Source organism: Equus quagga, unplaced genomic scaffold (genome assembly GCF_021613505.1).
Source record: "Equus quagga isolate Etosha38 unplaced genomic scaffold, UCLA_HA_Equagga_1.0 HiC_scaffold_10284_RagTag, whole genome shotgun sequence".
Taxonomy (NCBI): Eukaryota; Metazoa; Chordata; class Mammalia; order Perissodactyla; family Equidae; genus Equus; species Equus quagga.
The window spans coordinates 1-19,357 of NW_025791999.1; the positions used below are offsets into that span (position 1 = coordinate 1).

The following is a 19,357-nucleotide window of genomic DNA, read 5'->3' on the forward strand; positions in this document are numbered from 1 at the left end:
AGGAAAGGGCTTCGGGGCCCAGGCCGGAGAAGCCGCCTGCGCCTTCTCGGGCGCGGTGTGTGTGCGCGCGTGCTGCTTGAGTGCGTTCGCTCAACGCCCTCCCAGCTCGTTTCCCTGCCTTTCCCATCTTGAGGGGGGAAGACGGCGCCCCCACATGCCGGCCCCCGCGGCTGCTAGGGCTGGCGGGTGAAACGTGGGCCGGGGTCCTGAGCAGGCCTTCCTTCTTGGGTAGAAAGACCTTTGGCTTTTGCTCCTTCCCTTGGTGTTTTTTGGCGCGGATGCGGATATGGTGCCTTGGGACATAGCAGCCATGTTGTGACTTGGCGCGAGGTCAGAGGCACACGTTGAGAACAGCAGGATGGGGGAGAGAGCCTGGCTCCTTGAAGACCACCTCATTTGATCATCGTTTGACTCCTCGCCACCCCGACCTCAGCACTAGCCGTTCCGCGCGCCCTGCAGTCGGCACTGGTCAGACCTGATGCACGCCACCTTTCCCCCGGTCACAGTGTCTCAGTCCTGCCTGTCAGAAGTGACTGACTGTGGCTGTTAAAGCGTTAACTCCCGCCGGCTTAAGCTTGAGAAGAGGATCGGCAGCGTTATGGGGAGGCCTGCGTTTCGTCTGTCTCTCTGACCTGGACCAGGCCACATCAGTTTCCTCATCTGTAAAATGGGGGTATTGGACATGATTTGATTTTCCGGTTCTTTTGTTCAGTGACTTTCTGAGGCCGATGGTGAAATCTTTCCAAGGGACAAGGAAAAACCACAGATGAGAGCCAGCCCTGATGGCTTAGTGGTTAAAGTTTGGTGCACTCCACTTCAGCCTTCTGGTTGAATGTTAGCTTAGGGCGAATCTTCCCCTGCAAAAATAAGAATATAAATAAACAAACTAGAAATGATTGATGGCGCAAACCCAACGGAAGTTTACAGGACAGAAAGCAGGAAGGACATGCCCAGTGGCATAGCAGTGCGTGCGGGCACAGCGGGGAGGATGGGGAGGGGAGGACTCCACCCCTTCTGGATCAGCATTGGGTTCTCAAAAAACCGAAAGGTGGGTCAAGTCCAATGTCTGTCTCTTACTGAGTATCAGTTGAGTGGGCTGTGCCAAATGGTTTTGATGTACAAAGCTAGGTATCTAGAGTGGGCGCTCTTGGAGAATTCTCATGGTGGGAATATTTGTGCTGAGGTGCCATCTTCAGGTTCTTAAAGGAGTACATTGAACCATTCATTCTAGATGTTACTGCATAGGACCATGTCTACAGTGCATGCCATTAAATACACGTGTCTGTAGATTAAACCGCAGGTTCCGTTATGGGTCGACTTGATGGGAAGGTCATCGTCCTGACAGCTGCTGCTCAGGGGATCGGCCGGGCCACTGCCATAGTAAGTTACTATCTCTGTTTGCTTCCTGCCTTTGGAGGCGTTGAATCACGTGGACAGATCCCATGGCTGTTTAATTCTGCTCTACTTCTTTTTTTTATTGGCTTTTGTGCTTCTGTTGTCTTAAGTTACAAAAATAAAAGTTGCTGCTCTTGATCCCAGGCAGATGAAGCAAGGCTTACCTCACATATTTATTATGTGACGTCTCATAACTTTTGACGCTGAGAACTTATTTCTTTGCCTCAGTTTCTCTGCACTGTAATAAATTTGTTACAGCGGGCCTAAAGGAGTACATAGCCCTCTGAAATCACCTCAGTTCAGACATAGGACTCCAGAGTTCTAAGACTATCAGGTTACCTTTACCTTGTAATTTATAGCAGCTTCTTGCACATTATAGTCCTCACTTGAGCTAATAATGCAGCTTAACTGTAACGGTAGGATTAGTTTGATATTTGTGAAAACACTAGTATACTCTTAGGAGGAAAAGTGTTGAAATAACCCATTTTTCTCATTATTTGGGGTTTAGTCACCTGCTCAGAAATGGAATAAAGGCTGTCAAATCACAGAATAGTAGTATTTTGAGAGGTGTTAATAACAGAATCCTAGTTTTTTAAAAACACTATTGTATTTGATGTTACTAAAAGGGACAAAGTCAGATGACAAGCACAATGTATGTCATGTTGTACTAATTAATGATAAAAATAACAATGGGAAGGGCTAAGTGAGACTAGATAGTTTGAAATTCCACCCATGTATAAGGAAAACAATGAAAATAAGATAAAGGGAGAAAAGGCTAAAGGATTTTCTATTCATGAGAGCAGCTTAACCAAGTAAACAAAGGATTCATTTGTGTGTTGTCTTCCAGGCTTTTGCAAGAGAAGGTGCCAAAGTCATAGCCACAGATATCAATGAGTCCAAACTTCAAGAACTGGAAAAGTACCCGGGTAAGCAACTCAGCAGCTTGAACTTGGGATTCAGAGTCCATAAGGTATTATAAAAAACAGTACTCGTCTGCTGAAAGAAAATTACTTGGCTGGTCAGCTCCACCGGCCTTCTTCTTAGAGCCTGATTCTTTGATATCAAATCTATATTCTGTGAACCTACAGACAAAAATCTGTATACTTAAATATATAAAAGTTGTATACTTAAAATTTTTTTTATCCAGCATGTTGAAGGATTCAGTACCTAATTACAAAGTTGTATGTGAAATTTAACAGTTGTTGCGTTAACTTTTAATGACAACTTTCACTTCTGTGCCCTACTCAGCACAGTGCCGTCCAGTAGGAAAATGATGTGAACCACGTGTGTGATTTAAATTTCCTGTGGCTACATTTAAAAAGTAAAAAGAAACAGATGAAAATTAATTTTAGTAATGTATTTTATTTAACTAAATATATCTAAAATACCATTTTAACATACTCAATATAAAAAAAATTTATGGAATATTTTACATTCTTTTTTCGTACTAAATCTTTTAAATTCACGTGTGTTGTACACTTACAGCACATTTCAGTTCTGACTAGCTGCATTTCAAGTGCTTAGTAGCCACATGTGCCTGGTGGCTACCATATTGGAGACAGCTCAGCCCTAAAGTCACATATGATCAGAAACCCTAAGAGATTATGCAAATTATTTCGCTGTGTATCACCCCTTACTGCACCACACTGAACTCAACTCCAGCATCAAAGGACTTCAACTAGAGTTCCTCTGAAAGAAATCAGAACAGACAGCTCATTTGAAAGTTAATTCTTCCAGCACAATAGAACAGGTTATATAATCAAATGCAAATTAGCACATTGAATTCATGAACGGAATTAGACTATGCTATTTTAATTATTGGATTGTTTATTTATTATTGGAAAATTATTTAATTTTAATAATAGGGAATTTTAACTCCAAGTCAGAAAAACGCTGTTGTACTGAAAAAGTATTGAAAAAGTACTAAGGGAAGAAAGTCCTCCCAAAACTTTCTCCCCTTTCTCTCCTTTTCTATGTTTATAATCTTTTCTTTCTATATCTATAAAAGAATAATAAACCATATTTTTTTTAAAAAAACATTAAAATAGTGACTTTCTTTTATTAGAGAATGTTTGGGGTTTTTTAGTAACTATTACAGTGTGTCTCTGAGATCCAATGCTGGATCTCTCATGTCTAGCTTTCAAGTGTTTCATCCCTTCTCCTGGCCCCTCATTTCTTCTCCTTGCAATTTAGTGCAGAAATAAGTGATTATACCCTTGACTGACAAAGTTGCTTCCAATAAATAATGGAATTGACATGAAGGTAAAGTGCACAAATGGAAACAGTCTCCTGTCTCACTGCCCTGCCCTTCCCTACCCCTCACTCAGATAGGATTCAGTGTTCCTGGGGCAGTGACTCACCTCTGGGGAAAGAGCAAGCCTGCGCTCTGTTATTACTGCTGGCTCACTGAGAAGCATCTAATATAGATCATTCATACTTCACTGTAAAGTCTTTTCTCAGAAAAGGCCTTTAGTATTCAATTTAGAGAGTGAAGAGAAAGGGAGGGAAAGAGAGGTGTGTTATTGGGAGTTCAGGATGGGGAGGATTTTAAGATTTTTATTAATGAGATTCTTAAGATTCTTAAGACCCTACCAATGGTCAACAATCCTATGAAGGCAAAATGGACAGATACTGTAATCTTTGTACTTCAAAGCAGCTACATCTACAAGACTAAACATTTTTTATGGGTATAAGTAAATAGTTTCCCTTGTTTTATGTTTCAGGTATTCAGACTCGAGTCCTGGATGTCACAAAAAAAAAACAAATTGATGAGTTTGTCAATGAAATTGAGAGAGTTGACATTCTCTTTAATGTTGCTGGGTAATTCATAACTTTTTAATTTCATTCTCCTCACAGAAAGTTTTCTATGTCTTTTATTAAAAGAAATTTGATAATATGGCCAAATTATTCTTTGTGAACCCTAATATATTCCTTAGGAAATAAAGCTGGATTTTGGACAGAATTTTTGTTACAAGTAAGATTCAGCAAGTAAAACAGCCATAGAAGTTGACATGTGCTTGGGGCCTAAAGGCACTTAAGGATACTCAAGACAACTGCTACCAATCCAACGCTGTTGATCTACCTAAGGCTGGGGACAGGCTCACACCAGTGGACTTGTCACTGATGTTCCACTAAGACTTATAAAATAAAATTAAAAACTGTTTTCCAGGAGTGTCTTTAAGGCAAAGTATATCTGCCAAAAACTGAGTACTCAGTTTATTGAAATGCGAATGTTCCCCATTTGTTGGCACAACATTCTGGCAAGTTCTTTCTACCTCCCAAGCGCAGCATTTCTTATTAGGACAATTAATCCCAGCAAAAGAAGTTTCACTCTGTTGCTTTATATACAGCACAAAGAGAATGGCTTAATTGAACTTGATAGAGTAGTACCAAACTTGCTGAACCATGCTTGAAGGATGAGAGACTGGAGCTGGAGCAGCCCCATGTGGAGCAGCTAGTGCTTGTGCTCACTCTCCCTTTTCAGGCATGACAGTAGAGATGAGGACAGTTGAGGCTTACGCAGGACTAAGTAGATAGAGTCTGATGTTCCACTTTTCTTGTGTGGTGTTAACGTTTATACTGTGGCATTGATAGAAAAATCCTAGAGCCTTCTTATGTATTTTTATGATTCTTCCTAATCATGTTTCAGTATGAAAAAAGTCTGTCTATTCATAGTTTATCATGTGTTACAATGTATGGAAATTAAAGCAACAATTTATGATTATCTATTTTATAAATAATCTGCTCATCTTTCATAGAAGAATATATTCAGAACCATGAAAAAATCAACTAGCAAAATTACTTTTTGAGCATCTATTAAATTTTCAGCAAAGTAAGGGATATAGAAATATAGCATGTGGTTCTTGCTGTCATTTGATTGAACTGGAAGTACAGTGGTACATGGGAATCACAACTGACAATATTTTATAAGTAATTACATAATTTTGGTCCAGGGGACAGTGAAATCAATTAGGACCCCATTGTTATAAAGCTTCCTTGAGGAAATGTGACTTGGAAAATAGCAAAGGCTATTTTGAGGGTTTTCTTTTGTTCTGCTTTGTTTACTCAGTATGTCAGAACTGTACAGTAGCGATATTACTTTGCTGCCCTGAGATGGTGAGATACTTGTTTTCCCTGCAACTTTGATTTCCCTTGAGAATGATAAGTTCTTGCCACCTGAGGGCACTGCTGCTCTTGAAATCAGAGTCCACTGGGGCAAGTGTCCTCAGTTGTTTGTAATGGCGTTGATATTTCCTGTGCATTTGGTATAGAGCTTCTTATGTTTGGGGGCTCCAGACACTTGCCGCCTTCTTTTAAAAGAAGGATCTTGTTTTCAAATAACAAATTTTTTACCTTAAGTTGTTGAGACACTTACTTACCTAATGTACCAAGTGATACTATGTTTGAATTGTTAAAAGTCTTGGTTAGGGAAGGGACAATGGTCTAAGTCAATAAATGAAAATAAAAATGAAAAGGAAGTGGAATAGAAATCGTTTTTAATGATAATTTTTCCCCATTGTTTAATTACTCTTCCAGTTTTGTTCATCATGGAACCATCCTGGACTGTGAGGAGAAAGACTGGGACTTCTCAATGAATCTTAACGTCCGCAGCATGTACCTGATGATCAAGGCCTTTCTTCCTAAAGTAAGGTGACCACCACCAGGATGACCACCACGTTAGTCTCCAGGTCTCCATCCTGGGCATCCAGAAAGAATCCTCACATGTGCTGAAGAGTAATGGTAGTTAACGTAATGACTAACATGTAGTGAACATAAATACCAAGGCATTTAGTATAAATTAATTCATCTGACCTTCCAGTTCATCCATTCAAAGAATATTTATTCAGCACTTTCTACATGCCAGGCTCCATTCTAGGTGCAGAAGACAAATCAGAGAACTAAACAAAGTCCCTTCTGTCAGGGAACTTCCATTTTGGAGAGGTGAGACAGGATAATATGTAATCAAATAAACATATAACATGTGAGGTAGTTATAAGTACTATGAAGAGAAAAAAAGCTCAGTTATTAGAGAGGTCCCAGAGGGCCTCACTGATAAGGTGAGATTTTCATAGAGGCCGAACGGAGCAACGGAGCTAACCATTCAGGTGTTTGGGGAGAAGCTTCCAGGGAGAGGGACAGCAGGAGGCCTGTGGGACCAGAACAATCCGATGAGGTAGGTACTACTTTGTCCCATTCACTGTACAGAGAAAGAAACTAGGAGGTTAAGTAACTTGCCCAAATCACATAACTAGCAAGTGGTTAGAGCTAAGACTAGGCACACGCTCTCAGGATGGATGTACCCCACTGCTTTTCTGTACCTTGAGTACCCTCCTTACTCTCCTGTCTTTAGCTGAGCCACTGAAGTTCCAGAGAGGTGAGAGACAGCATGTGCTGAAGAGAGAGTATTCCTCCTGAGTCTGCCACCCTTGAATTCTCCAGCCTTCACACAGCTCATCAATGTTTTTCATTTTGTTATACAAATAAGCTTTAAGTACCTTTTGATACAAAGCACCACACCAGGTGCTCTAGGGGAGACAGGTGTAAATATGAAAAATGTTGACTTCAAATGAGCTTGTAAGCCAGCAGTAGCAGACAGCACGGGCTCAGACAATGGACGGGTTGACTGAGTACAGAACCAGCTCAGTTCAAGGTTGTAAATTAAATCCTAGTGAAATGCAGAAGAGCCATTCTTTCCATCCATCCCTGCTGGATGAGATGACTGGAGTACTGAATGCTGCCCTGTGCGGGGCAGGAGAAGAGCTTTTTAATGGCGCAGCAGGACTGATACTTTGCTCTGAACATTCAACCTAATGTCAAGAAGGATGCAGATGAATGCTAAAAGGAAAGTTAGAGAAATTGACTTAGTAACAAAGGAATTTGTTTTTAATCTATTTGTTTAGTGCCTAGAAGGGATCTTTGGGTGGGCCCACAGATTGTTGAACTAGCAAATTTTTTAAAAATATAAATTGCCTTTTTTACCTATCTGGAGGTGATGAAAATCTGTTATTTGGAACTTGGATGCATTTTTTGAAGGCTGGTCCTTAACACAGGATTTGGGGAGAAGCAGAGGCTGTGGTAAAAGGGGAGAGCGTCCGTCACAGCTGGTGAGACGTGTGAGACTCATTTGTAAAATGAGCTTGTTCGTGTCTGCAGTGCTTCACGAGTATCAGTGAGGAACGTAGGTGTGAGGCACAGTGGAGCTGAAATTTACACTTGTAAGTGTTAACTTTTAAAATATCGAACAATAACTTGCAAATTAGTGAGTTTGCCTGTGATTTAAAGCACCTTAACAATAATCCATATGAAACAATGACACTCGTTTGTAAAAAACGAAAAGAAAAAAATCCCCCAAAATATTAACCAGTGGGATGGGGAATCAAAAGGAGTCAGTGCCACTTGTTAAGGTGACCCTAACCAACCTGACCCCAAGGTCAGACTCTGGTGTCAAAAAACCTTCGGCACAGCCTGAGCTCTGCCCCTAATTCGCCAGGTGCCCTAGGAGATGGTACTTAGGCTCTCTCAGCATCTGTTTCTTCTATTTATTTATTTACTTTTTTTTTTCCTAAGATTTTATTTTTACTTTTTCTCCTCAAAGCCCCCCGGTACATAGTTGTGTACTTTTAGTTGTGGGTCCTTCTAGTTGTGGCATGTGGGATGCCACCTCAGCGTGACTTGATGAGCAGTGCCATGTCCACACCCAGGATTCAAACCAGCAAAAGCCTGGGCCACCGAAGCGGAGTGCGCAAACTTAACCACTCAACCACAGGGCCAGCCCCATGTTTCTTCTGTTTAAAATGAGGGTGATAGATAACACAATCCCTTCCAGCAGTAATTGTCTAGGATCCTCTTGTGTTCGTTAACCATGACACACATATACCCAGTTAGAACTTTCCAGAGGAAGCCAGGATTTGGAGTCCAAGCAGATCTGCAAGGTCAGGTGGTCAAAATATAGGAACACTTGTAGGAAATTTCTGTTCATGGATAGACATTCCAAGACTGAAAGATCGGTCAAAAGGCAGAGGACAAATTGAAGATTCTGTAAGAGGTCAGTGCAGAATCCAAGGTCCACTAGAAAAGAAGATCCATTACGGCAAGGATCTGGGGAGGGCTTGGATGTTTGGGGATTTTTCCTCCTTTGCTGTATTGTAGAAGAGTCCCTAGCACACGGAAGTGCTTAGCAAATGTTGGTTGAATGAGTAAGTGAATCTAGGTTATCAGTCCAGGTTGGGGTCAGGCATGGAATCACTGAAGACCCAAGGAGCCAAGGTCTGCCAAGTTTAGGAGCTGAGTTCTGGTTGATGGGGACAGAAGAGCTGAGTCAGAGTGGGCCTGACTAGATACAGCTAGAGGAGATCTTTAGAGACCTTTGTAGCCCTGCCTGAGCTTCTGGAAGATCAGTCCTATGTGGCCTTACTATGTACAGACACTCCACTTTATGGGCCACAGAGGGCTGCTGCTTGGCAGGCAGAGGGAGCATCACACGGGACAGCAGGTTCTGAGCTGGGGGTAGGAAGGCAGCATGGAGGGAGGCAAGGACTTTGGGCTGGAGAATCAGCAGACAGGCCCAGCCGAATGTATGGTACCAGTGTTGGGGCAGCAGTAGCATGTCTAGGCGCGAAATTCTAGTTTGCCTGAGAGATTATTGCATTTCAGAAGATTGGAGACTGAACTCACTTAATAGCCCATTTTTATATATTAAGTTGGGCTATATGTATTAAAAATGGATTATGTATGTTAATTCTATTTCAATAAAACTGGAACAATAAAGTAAAATGGGTTATTTGCTAAAATGGATAAGAAAGAATAATTTTAAGGCTTAGTTTTCAACACCATTCTACTCTACTAATTTTCCTAGTGTTTTTTATGAGGACCCCATTTCATTATGATTCTCTTTATTTTATAGACACACAAGTTGAGTTAAATATATTCTCCCCTCCATCTTCCTTGACTTGGTGGGTCACCTCAGCCTCTCCCGGTGTCCTTCGCTGTCTCCAGCACCATGCCATAGGCTGGTTTCAGACTCTCTGCTTTTAGTATGATTGGTAGCTAAGTATCAAAACGGAAAGTAGGAAGATGACCATAAAGAGATGTATAATCTTGGCAGCCTCATCCCTGATCCATTCGATCATTCACCGTCTCCATTCCTGCCTCTGTCTGAAAGCTACTGGAGAAACTCACCCCAACGGAAGTGACTTTTTTCTCTAGACCCTTTACACTGCCTCTCAAGACTCTGCTCTTTTAGAAACTTCACTTGATTTTCATGATAGAGTATATCCTGGTTTTCCTTCCTCTGTTCTCTAGTTGATATTCTCCCTTTTCCTCCTGGCAGTTATTTGAACTCTTCCCCACTCTCTCGTGGCCACCATCTCCCCTTGTTCTCTATTGTCATCCTCCCAGCGTCTGACTTCCATGAAAAGTTAGTGCCCATTAGGCCCATTCTCTCAACCTCTTGCTTCTTCCTCCAAAACGTTTATGAGTACCCATGCCCTTGCATGTACATAATATTATCTTGAAAACATATGTATATATTATAATTAATAAAGTGTAAGTTCATTGAAAACAAAACATTTTTTAAGTCATAGCAGCCTGTTTCATTATATATTCTTTTAGGTCTGGGGCAGGGCCCAGTAATCTGCACTTTAAACTAGCACCTCAGGAGATCTTAATTCATCAAAACGTATTGACCGCCTACTGTGCCCCTTGTCTAGGAGGACAACACAGCCCCAGACCCTCCTCTCTCAAAGTTCACAATTGAGTGGGGAAATCCTGCAGGACGTATTTTTAGGAAACACTGCCCTTGACAGGAGGCTGGCATCAGTGCATGTGGCCATGGACTGAGCTCTGCCTGCTGTGTCTGCTTTTACCACTCCTTTCCCGAACCACTACTGCAGCTTCCAGTCGTCTCCAGCATAGGCTGCCAGAGGAACCTGTAATCCCCGGATCTAGACATACCGCTCCTCCTCTGCACTAAGGCCTTCCTTACCTTCAGGGGAAATCCCAAATTCCTAAATTTAGTCCCTGTTGGCCTCTAAGGCCTCTTTCCTCCCAGGGCCTGCCTTCCAGCCAGACCCATCCCTTCCCCCCAGTTCCATAATAGAACCTTTATACCTATGGTTCTCATTCCTTAAAACACGCTTCTCTTTTGTTTTTCTGACTGTTACTCCACAAAAATGGGGTTCTCCTACCCAATGCACGTAGAAAAAAAACAATTAATTACAGCATCAGATTTGGGGAAAGAAAAAAAGCTTTATTGCTAGCTTGATCTGCAAAGAGACAGGAGGCGTATTCTCTCAGATCTGTCTCCCTGATCGAGGACTTGGGGCAAAATTTATGGGATGAAGGGCAGGGTGGTCTGAAGGGTGGAGACGGATACTTGGAGGTGAGAAATGAGGTGAGTGATGATCTGTGCAAGTGCAGTCAGCTCCATGGCTCTTCATAGGACGCATATTCACAGAATGGTGATGTTGGCATGATCTGAGGGTGGAGTTTTCAGCCCTTTGATGTCAAAAAGATTACTTAACAGGCATTTGCGCAGGCCCACTTGATGGAATGGTGGTCTTACCTGGCCTGAACTGGACAAGGGGGGACTCTCAGTTCCTGAAAACCCACTCTTATTACTCTGTTGGTAAGACGGGGACAGTTGAACTGGTCCTGGAGGGCCCACGGTTACACTAATACTCTAGTTTTCAAAAATCGACCCACATATTTCCTCCTCAGGAGCCCTCCTCTGAGTGTCCAACAGTGGATTGGTCCCTTCCTACCACCCACCACCTGTTCTCTGTGAAGGCCCATGCTGTCTCTGGATGCTGATTATGTCAGCCACCCAGTCAGACTGGCAGCTCTCCATAGGCAGGGACTGTGTCACTTATCTTTGAATCTCCTGGACCTACACAATACCCAGCCACTGTAGGTATTCATCAAATAATGTGTTCACTGGAGTAAGAGTTTTCTAACATCAGGAACACAGTAAATATGAACATTCATTTGCACTGGCTTAGAGTTCATCCTCGGTCTTGCTGATACTCTTGTGACAGGGAAGGTGGTAGTCCCCCTGGGAGATGTTCTTGCCAGTGAGAGTTTACTCTGCCATCAGTTCCCAGCAGTGATGAGGAGGTTGTTAAGACTGCTTAATAGTACTTCATGTTAACAGCTAATAAGATGGTTCTGCAAACCCAGAGTAAATGCAGATCTTTTAAAGAGGTAGTATTTTTAGCCTGCAGAGTGGCATTTTTTTTTTAGTATTATTTGTTTTATTTTGGCAGATGCTTGCTCACAAATCGGGCAATATTATCAACATGTCCTCTGTGGCTTCCAGCATCAAAGGTAAGTCTGTTTTCCTCTGGGGGTTGTGATGAACATACTCATAATCTTCACAAGCTAAGGGTTTTGGAAACAAGCATAGCAGATATGATAAAACTTACCCATCACTTCAAAACTGCTCTTTTAAAATTAGTGTTAAGTTCCTTGTCTACCAGTCCTTTCACCTTACATGTGACCCAGTGACATTAAATGAAAGTTTGTTTTTTGTGCTCTCCCGTTTAGTTCTTCTAATGGATATGGAAGTGGAGATCAAAGTGGGAGAAGGAAACATTTATTCATTTGATTAATCAAAAATGTATTGAACACCTACTGTGTGCCCCTGCCCCCAGAGAGTTCACAGTCCAAAACGGGGAGCGGGGAGAGGCTCAGGCAAACACACGTCTTCCACAATGTGATAGTTCCACTAAAGCGGAACATGCGCACTTAACCACTGAGCCACCAGGCTGGCCCCAGCTATTTCATTTTAAACTTGAAAATCCATGTGTGCCAGACCGTGCCCTTATCTCCATCTTGCACTGCAATCCTGGCCCTTCAACTTGACTTCTCGTTTAGGGCCCAGATCTACTGTCTTTGTGAAGCACCCCCCCAAGCCCACGGGCAGAGTTACTTCCCGTATTGTCACAGCACTTCATACAAAGCTCTGTTACAAAAAAAAAAAAAAACAAAAAAAGAAATAGCTACTGCTGAGAGAACATTCCTTCTCTTTGCGAGGATACACACATTAAGCCTGCATGAGAGAGAAATGCAAAGAAATGCCTAAGCTTCTTGGTCTTTTGTTTTGCTTTGCTTTACCCTAATTTTCTTTTCTTTTCTTTCTTTTTTTTTTTGAGGAAGATTAGCCCTCCGCTAACATCTGCCGCCAATCCTCCTCTTTTTGCTGAGGAAAGCTGGCCCTCAGCTAACATCCATGTCCATCTTCCTCTACTTTATATGTGGGACACCTGCCACAGCATGGCTTGATAAGCGGTGCTGTGTCCGCACCCGGGATCCAAACCGGCGAACCCCAGGCTGCCAAAGCAGAACGTGCAAACTTAACCACTGCTCCAGTTTTCTTTTTTTATCTTTTTTATTTTATTGAGGTCATAATAGTTTATAACACTGTGAAGTTTCAGTTGTGCATTATTATTTTTCAGTCACCATATGTTGCCCGCAGCCGCAAAGGGCAAGGAATGACAGGCACCGCCAAGGCTATTTGGTTGTTTCAGCAATCAAAGGTTTTGGATAAAGGGAAACAGAACAAGGAGTGGGCATAAGGGAGAACAACAAATCGGTACTTACAACATCCACACCACAATCAGCTGGGGAAGTCCCAACAGTTTGTACGGCGGGTGGGAGTGCCGATTGTCCGGGTCTGAGGCAAGGTGTCCTTTCCTCAGTGAGACTCCCAACTGTTCTATGCCTGTGACTCCCTTTTACCCTAAGGTTTCTCTGGGTTCTGACTCAGGGTTTTAGACATTTGGATATTTTGAGTTATTTCTTCTTGTTCCCACAGATGGGGTGCTTCTATCTTTTTCGTTCCCATGGATAGGATGTTTCTAAAGTCCTGTCAGGTGCCCGTCAGGGTGGCCAGCCCAGACAAGGAACATGACACAGGACTCATTCTTTGTAACTTGTGCCTTAGAGTCAGGGCCGAAGTGGCCCTGAGCCCAGACACATTCCTTTGTGTAGGGCCCAGGCCCAGTATCCTTGGAAGGTGGGGAGGTCAATGAACTCTGTGCACCTTATAAATGGTGCCTCTTCACCCCTTGTGCCCACACCCTAACCCCCTTCCCCCTGGTAACCACTAAACTGTTTTCTTTGTCCATGTGTTAGTTTTTCTTCCACATATGAGTGAAATCATATGGTGTTTGTCTTTCTCTATCTGGCCTATTTTGCTTAGCATATTACCCTCCAGGTCCATCCATGTTGTGGTGAATGGGACAATTTTGTCTTTTTTATGGCTGAGTAGTATTCCGTTGTATATATACCACATCTTTATCCATTCATCAGTCGGTGGACTCTTGGGTTGCTTCCACATCTTGGCTATTGTGAATAATGCTGCAGTGAACATAGGGGTGCATATATCTTTACACATTCATGTTTTCATGATCTTTGGATAAATATTCAGTAGTGGAATAGGTGGGTGGTATGGTTATTTCTATTTTTAACTTTTTGAGGAATCTCCATACTGTTTTCCATAGTGGCTACACCAGTTTGCATTCCCACCAGCAGTGGATGAGGCTTCCCTTTTCTCCACATCCTCTGCAACATTTTTTGGTTTTTCTCTTGGTAATTATAGCCATTTTAACAGGTAAAAGGTGATATCTCATTGTATTTTTGATTTGCATTTCCCTAATAATTAGTGATGTTGAACATCTTTTCATGTGCCTGTTGGCCATCTATATATCTTCTTTGGAAAAATGTCTGTTCGTGTCCTCTGCCCATTTTTGGATCAGCTTGTTTGTTGTTGAGATGTATGAGTTCTTTGTCTATTTTGGAAATTAACACCTTGTTGGATTTATGATTTGCAAATATTTTCTCTCAGTTGGTGGGTTGTCTTTTTGTTTTGTTCCTGGTTTCCTTTGCCTTGCAGAAGCTCTTTAGTCCAATGAAGTCCCATTTGTTTATTTTTTTCTTTTGTTTCCCTTGTCCAAGTAAAAATGGTATTCGAAAAGATACTGCTAAGACTGATATCCAAGAGTGTACTGCTTATATTTTCTTCTGGGAGTTTTATGGTTTCACATCTTAGCTTCAAGTCTTTAATCTGTTTTGAGTTAATTTTTGTGTGTGGCAAAAGATAATGGTCTAACTTCATTCTTTTGCATATTTCTGTCCAGTTTTCCCAGCACCATTTATTGAAGAGACTTTCCGTTCTCCATTGTATGTTCTTGCCTCCTTTGTCGAAGATTAACTGTCCGTAGATGTGTGGGTTTATTTCTGGGCTTTCAGTGCTGTTCCATTGATCTGTGTGCTTGTTCTTGTACCAGTACCATGTTGTTTTGATTACTACAGCTTTGTAGTATATTTTGAAGTCAGGGATTGTGATGTGTCCAGCTTCATTCTTTTTTCTCAAGATTGTTTTGGCTATTCGGGGCCTTTTGTTGCCCTATGTAAATTTTAGGATTCTTTGTTCTATTTCCACATCATTGGGATTCTGATTGGGATTGCATTGAATCTGTAGGTTGCTTTAGGTAGTATGCAAGTTTTAACTATGTTTATTCTTCCAGTCCATGAGCCTGGAATATCTTTCCATTTCTTTATGTCATCATCAATTTCTTTCATTTAACGTCTTAAAGTTTTCATTGTGTAAGTCTTTCACCTCCTTGGTTAAATTTATTCCTAGATATTTTATTCTTTTTGTTGGGATTGTATATGGGATTGTATTCTTAAGTTCTCTTTCTGTTAGTTTGTTATTAGAGTATAGAAATGCAACTGACTTTTGTAAGCTGACTTTGTACCCTGCAACTTTGCTGTAGTTGTTGCTTGTTTCTAATAGTTTTCCTATGGATTCTTTAGGGTTTTATATATATAAAATCATATCATCTGAAAACAGCAAGAGTTTGACTTCTTCCTTGCCAATTTGGATTCCTTTTCTTTCTTTCTCTTGCCTAATTGCTCTGGCCAAAACCTCCAGGACTACGTGGAATAAGAGTGGTGAGAGTGGGCACCATTGTCTCGTTCCTGTTCTCAGAGGAATGTCTTTCAGTTTTTCCCCATTGAGTATGATGTTGGCTGTGGGTTTGTCATATATGGCCTTTATTATGTTGAGGTACTTTCCTTCACTACCCATTTTATTGAGAATTTTTATCATAAATGGATGTTGGCTCTAGTTAAATGCTTTCTCTGCATCTCTTGAGATGATCATGTGGTTTTTATTCCTCATTTTGTTAATGTGTATCATATTGATTGATTTGCAGGTGTTGAACCATCCCTGCATCCCTGGAATAAATCCCACTTGATCATGTTGTATTATCCTTTTAATGTGATGCTGTATTTGGTTTACCAATGTTTTGTTGAGGATTCTTCGTCTATGTTCATCAGCAATATTGGCCTGTAATTTTCCTTCTTTGTGTTGTCTTTGTCTGGCTTTGGGATCAGGGTGATATTGGCCTCATAAAATGTGTTAGGAAGTATTTCATCATCTTCAATTTTTTGGAATAGTTTGAGAAGGATAGGTATTAAATCTTCTTTGAGTGTTTGGTAGAATTCTCCAGAGAAGCCATCTGGTCCTGGACTTTTATTTTTTGGAAGACTTTTGATTACTGTTTCAATCTCTTTACTTGTGATTGGTATATTCAGATTCTCTGTTTCTTCTTGGTTCAGTTTGGGAGGTTGTATGAGTCTAAGAATTTATCCATTTCTTCCAGATTGTCCAATTTGTTGGCATATGGTTTTTCATAGTATTCTCTTATAATTCTTTGTATTTCTGTGGTATCCATTGTAATTTCTCCTCTTTCACTTCTAATTTTATTTGAGCCTTCTCTCTTTTTTTTAAATTAGTGAGTCTGGCCAAGGGTTTGTCAATTTTGTTTATCTTCTCAAAGAACTAGGTCTTAGTTTCATTGATCCTGTCTACTGTTTTTTTGGTTTCAATTCATTTATTTCTGCTCTAATTTTTATTATTTCCCTCCTTTTGCTGACGTTGGGCCTTTTTTGTTCTTCTTTTTCTAATTCTGTTAGGCGTAATTTGATTGCTTATTTGAGATTTTTCTTATTGGTTAAGGTGGGCCTATATTGCCATGAATTTCCCTCTCAGGACCACTTTTGCTGCATTCCATGTGAGTTGGTATCGTGTATTTTCATTTTTATTTGTCTCCAGTTGTTTTTTGATTTCTCCTTTAATTTCTTCAATGATCCATTGGTTGCTCAGTAGGTTGTTGTTTAGTCTCTGCATGTTTATCTCTTTCCCAGCTTTTTTCTTGTAGTTGATTTCTAGTTTTATAGTATTATGGTTGGAAAAGATGCTTGATATGATTTCGATCTTCTTAAATTTATTGAGGCTTGCCTTATTTCCCAACATGTGGTCCTTCTTTGAGAATGTTCCATGTGCACCTGAGAAGAATGTGTATTCTGCTGGCTTTTGGGTGGAGTGTTCTACATATATCTATTAAGTCTGTCTGGTCTGTAATTCATTTAGTTCCACTATTTCCTTGTTGAGCTTCTCTCTGGATGGTCTATCCATTGATGAAAGTGGGGTGTTAACATCACCTGCTATTACTGTGTTGCTGTTAATGTCTCCTTTTAGGTCAGTTAATAGGTGCTTTATGTACTTTGGTGCTCCTGGGTTACATACACATATGTGTTAAATCCTTTTGGTGGAGTGTCCCTTTTGTTGTTATATACTGCCCTTCTTTGTCTCCCATTGCCTTTTTTTTTTGGGGGGGGTGAGGAAGATTGGCCCTGAGCTAATGTCCATGCCAGTCTTCCTCTTTTGTATATGGGATGCCACCACATCATGGCTTGATGGGCAATGTGTAGGTCCACGCCCAAGATCTGAACCCATGAACCCTAGGCCTCCAAATCAGAGCACGTGAACTTAACCACTACATCACCAGGCTGGCCCCATCTCATTGTCTTTTTTATCTTGAAGTCTACTTTGTCTGCTGTAAATATGGCAACACCTGCTTTCTTTTGTTTGCCATTGGTTTGGAGTATTGTCTTCCATCCTTTTACTCTAAGCTTGTTTGTCTTTAGAACTGAGACGTGTTTCCTGGAGGCAGCATATTGTTGGGTCTTGTTTTCTAATTCATCCAGCTATTCTATGTCTTTTGATTGGGGAATTTAATCCATTTGCATTTAGAGTGATTACTGATATATGAGGGCTTAATGCTGCCATTTTATCACTTGTTTTCCAGTTGTTCTGTATTTCCCTTTTTCTTATCCCGTGTATTTCAGACTGATGATTCAGTTTGGTGGCTCTCTATGATGGTTTTCTCAGTTTTCTGCTTCTTTATCATTTGGGTCTCAGTTGTGATTTTTTTAGTGGTTAACCTGCACTTTGTGTACAAGATCTCATAGATGAGATAGTCCATTTCTGATAGACTCTTATCTCTTTTGACTAAGCAGTTTCCATCCCTTTCCCCTTCGCCTTCTGCATTATTGTTGTCACAACTTGTTCCATTTTGTGTTGTGAGTTTGTGGTTAAAATGATGAGACTATATTTATTCTTGATATTTTCCTTCCCTTCATCTTTAATGTTATGCTAATCTGTTCTGATAAAGAGTTGCAGTTTTCTGATTTTGTCTGCCTGTTTATCTCCTTGCTGAAGGCTGTGTAAACCCTTTCTTCTTCTTTTCAGGTATGAAGGCCTTCTTGATCAAATCTTGTAGGGGGCCTTGTGGCAATGAACTCCCTGAGCTTTTGTTTATCTGGGAAAGATTTTATTTCTCCATGATATCTGAAGGATAAGTTTGCTGGATAGAGTATTCTTGGCTTAGAGTTTTTGTCTTTCAGAATTTTTAATATATCATTCCAGTCTCTCCTAGCCTGTAAGGTTTCTGCTGAGAAATCCAATTAAAGCCTGGTGGGGTTTCCTTTGTAGGTGATTTTCTTCTGCTTTACTGTCCTTAGTATTTTTTCCGTGCCATTAAGTTTTGCCAGTTTTACTAATCCATGCCTTGGAGAAAGTCTTTTTACATTGATGCAATTAGGAGTTCTCTTAGCTTCTTTTACTTCTAATTCCAGCTCTTTCCCCAGGGTTGGGAAGTTTTCAGCTATTATTTCTTTGAACAAGTTTTGTGCTCCATTCTCCTTCTCTTCTCCCTCTGGAATACCTGTATTTCTGTTCACTAAATTGCTAATTTTATCCTCCGTAATATCAGCTCTGTCATTCAAGGTCTCCAAATTTTTCTTTATCTCATTTATTGTGTTTTCATCTCCAACATTTCTGATCGTTTTTTTCTTTATAGTTTCAATCTCTTTTGTGAAGAATTCTCTCCGTTCATTAATTTTGTTCCTGATTTCATTGAACGGTCTTTCTGAGTTCTCATAACTTATTGAGTTTTTTATGATGGCCATTTTGAATTCTCTGTCATTTAGATTGTAGACTTCTGTGCCTTCAGGATTGCTTTCTGAGTATTTGTCTTTTTCCTTCTGGTCAGGAGTATTAATATACTTCATACCATTCAATGGGGTGGATTTGTGCATTTGCATACTGATAGTATCTGGTCATACATTCCACCTGCCACCACTGGAGAGGGGGCAGCACCTGTGTAATCTGAGCCCACCGTGATCCCTGTCAGCCCTGCTTGTCCGAGCCTGGGCCACTTGTTGGGACTGCAGAGGCCCTGTGGGCTCTCCCACCAGACAAGAAAGCGATTATGCAGGAGCTCAGGGCTGCTGCCTGCTCCCACAGTCCCACTGAGTTGCAGTCCACCCCTTGGGGCCGCAGTGGTACTATGGGCATTCAAGGCAGCTGGGAATTTATTTGCCTGGGTGCACAGCTCCACCGCCATCTGCTCCTAGGTCACACCAGCCATTAGTGCTTTGTGGGCAGGGCCTCCCCACTGGGTCTGAGCCTAGCCATTCCCTGGGACTGCAGTGGCTCTGGGCTCTCCCACCAGACGAGAAAGCGATCGTGCGGGGGCTCAGGGCTGCCATCACCTGTTCCTGTGGTCACACCGAGGCACGCTCCCACCCTTGGGGCTGCAGCAGTACTATGGGC

The 19,357-nt window shown here is 41.4% G+C and overlaps 1 protein-coding gene across 9 annotated transcripts; it reads left to right on the forward strand.

Annotated features, from left to right (window-relative positions):
• Positions 1 to 875: 875 nt before the first annotated feature.
• LOC124231868 (3-hydroxybutyrate dehydrogenase type 2) lies at positions 876 to 13,558 on the forward strand. 9 transcript variants are annotated; one of them, XM_046648876.1, is made up of 8 exons: positions 876 to 1,048; positions 1,289 to 1,380; positions 2,243 to 2,321; positions 4,119 to 4,215; positions 5,932 to 6,045; positions 7,549 to 7,610; positions 11,658 to 11,718; positions 12,849 to 13,558. In XM_046648876.1, the coding sequence occupies exons 2-8, from the start codon at positions 1,309 to 1,311 to the stop codon at positions 12,886 to 12,888; spliced, it is 525 nt and encodes a 174-aa protein (XP_046504832.1). In that variant the 5' UTR covers positions 876 to 1,048; positions 1,289 to 1,308; the 3' UTR covers positions 12,889 to 13,558. The 9 variants fall into 9 exon arrangements, with proteins under 9 accessions (XP_046504832.1, XP_046504831.1, XP_046504834.1 ...); XM_046648878.1 differs by lacking the exon at positions 12,849 to 13,558 and adding an exon at positions 12,550 to 12,597 and having other exon boundaries at positions 878 to 1,048; XM_046648875.1 differs by lacking the exon at positions 7,549 to 7,610 and having other exon boundaries at positions 12,849 to 13,556.
• The last annotated feature ends 5,799 nt before the right edge of the window (positions 13,559 to 19,357 follow it).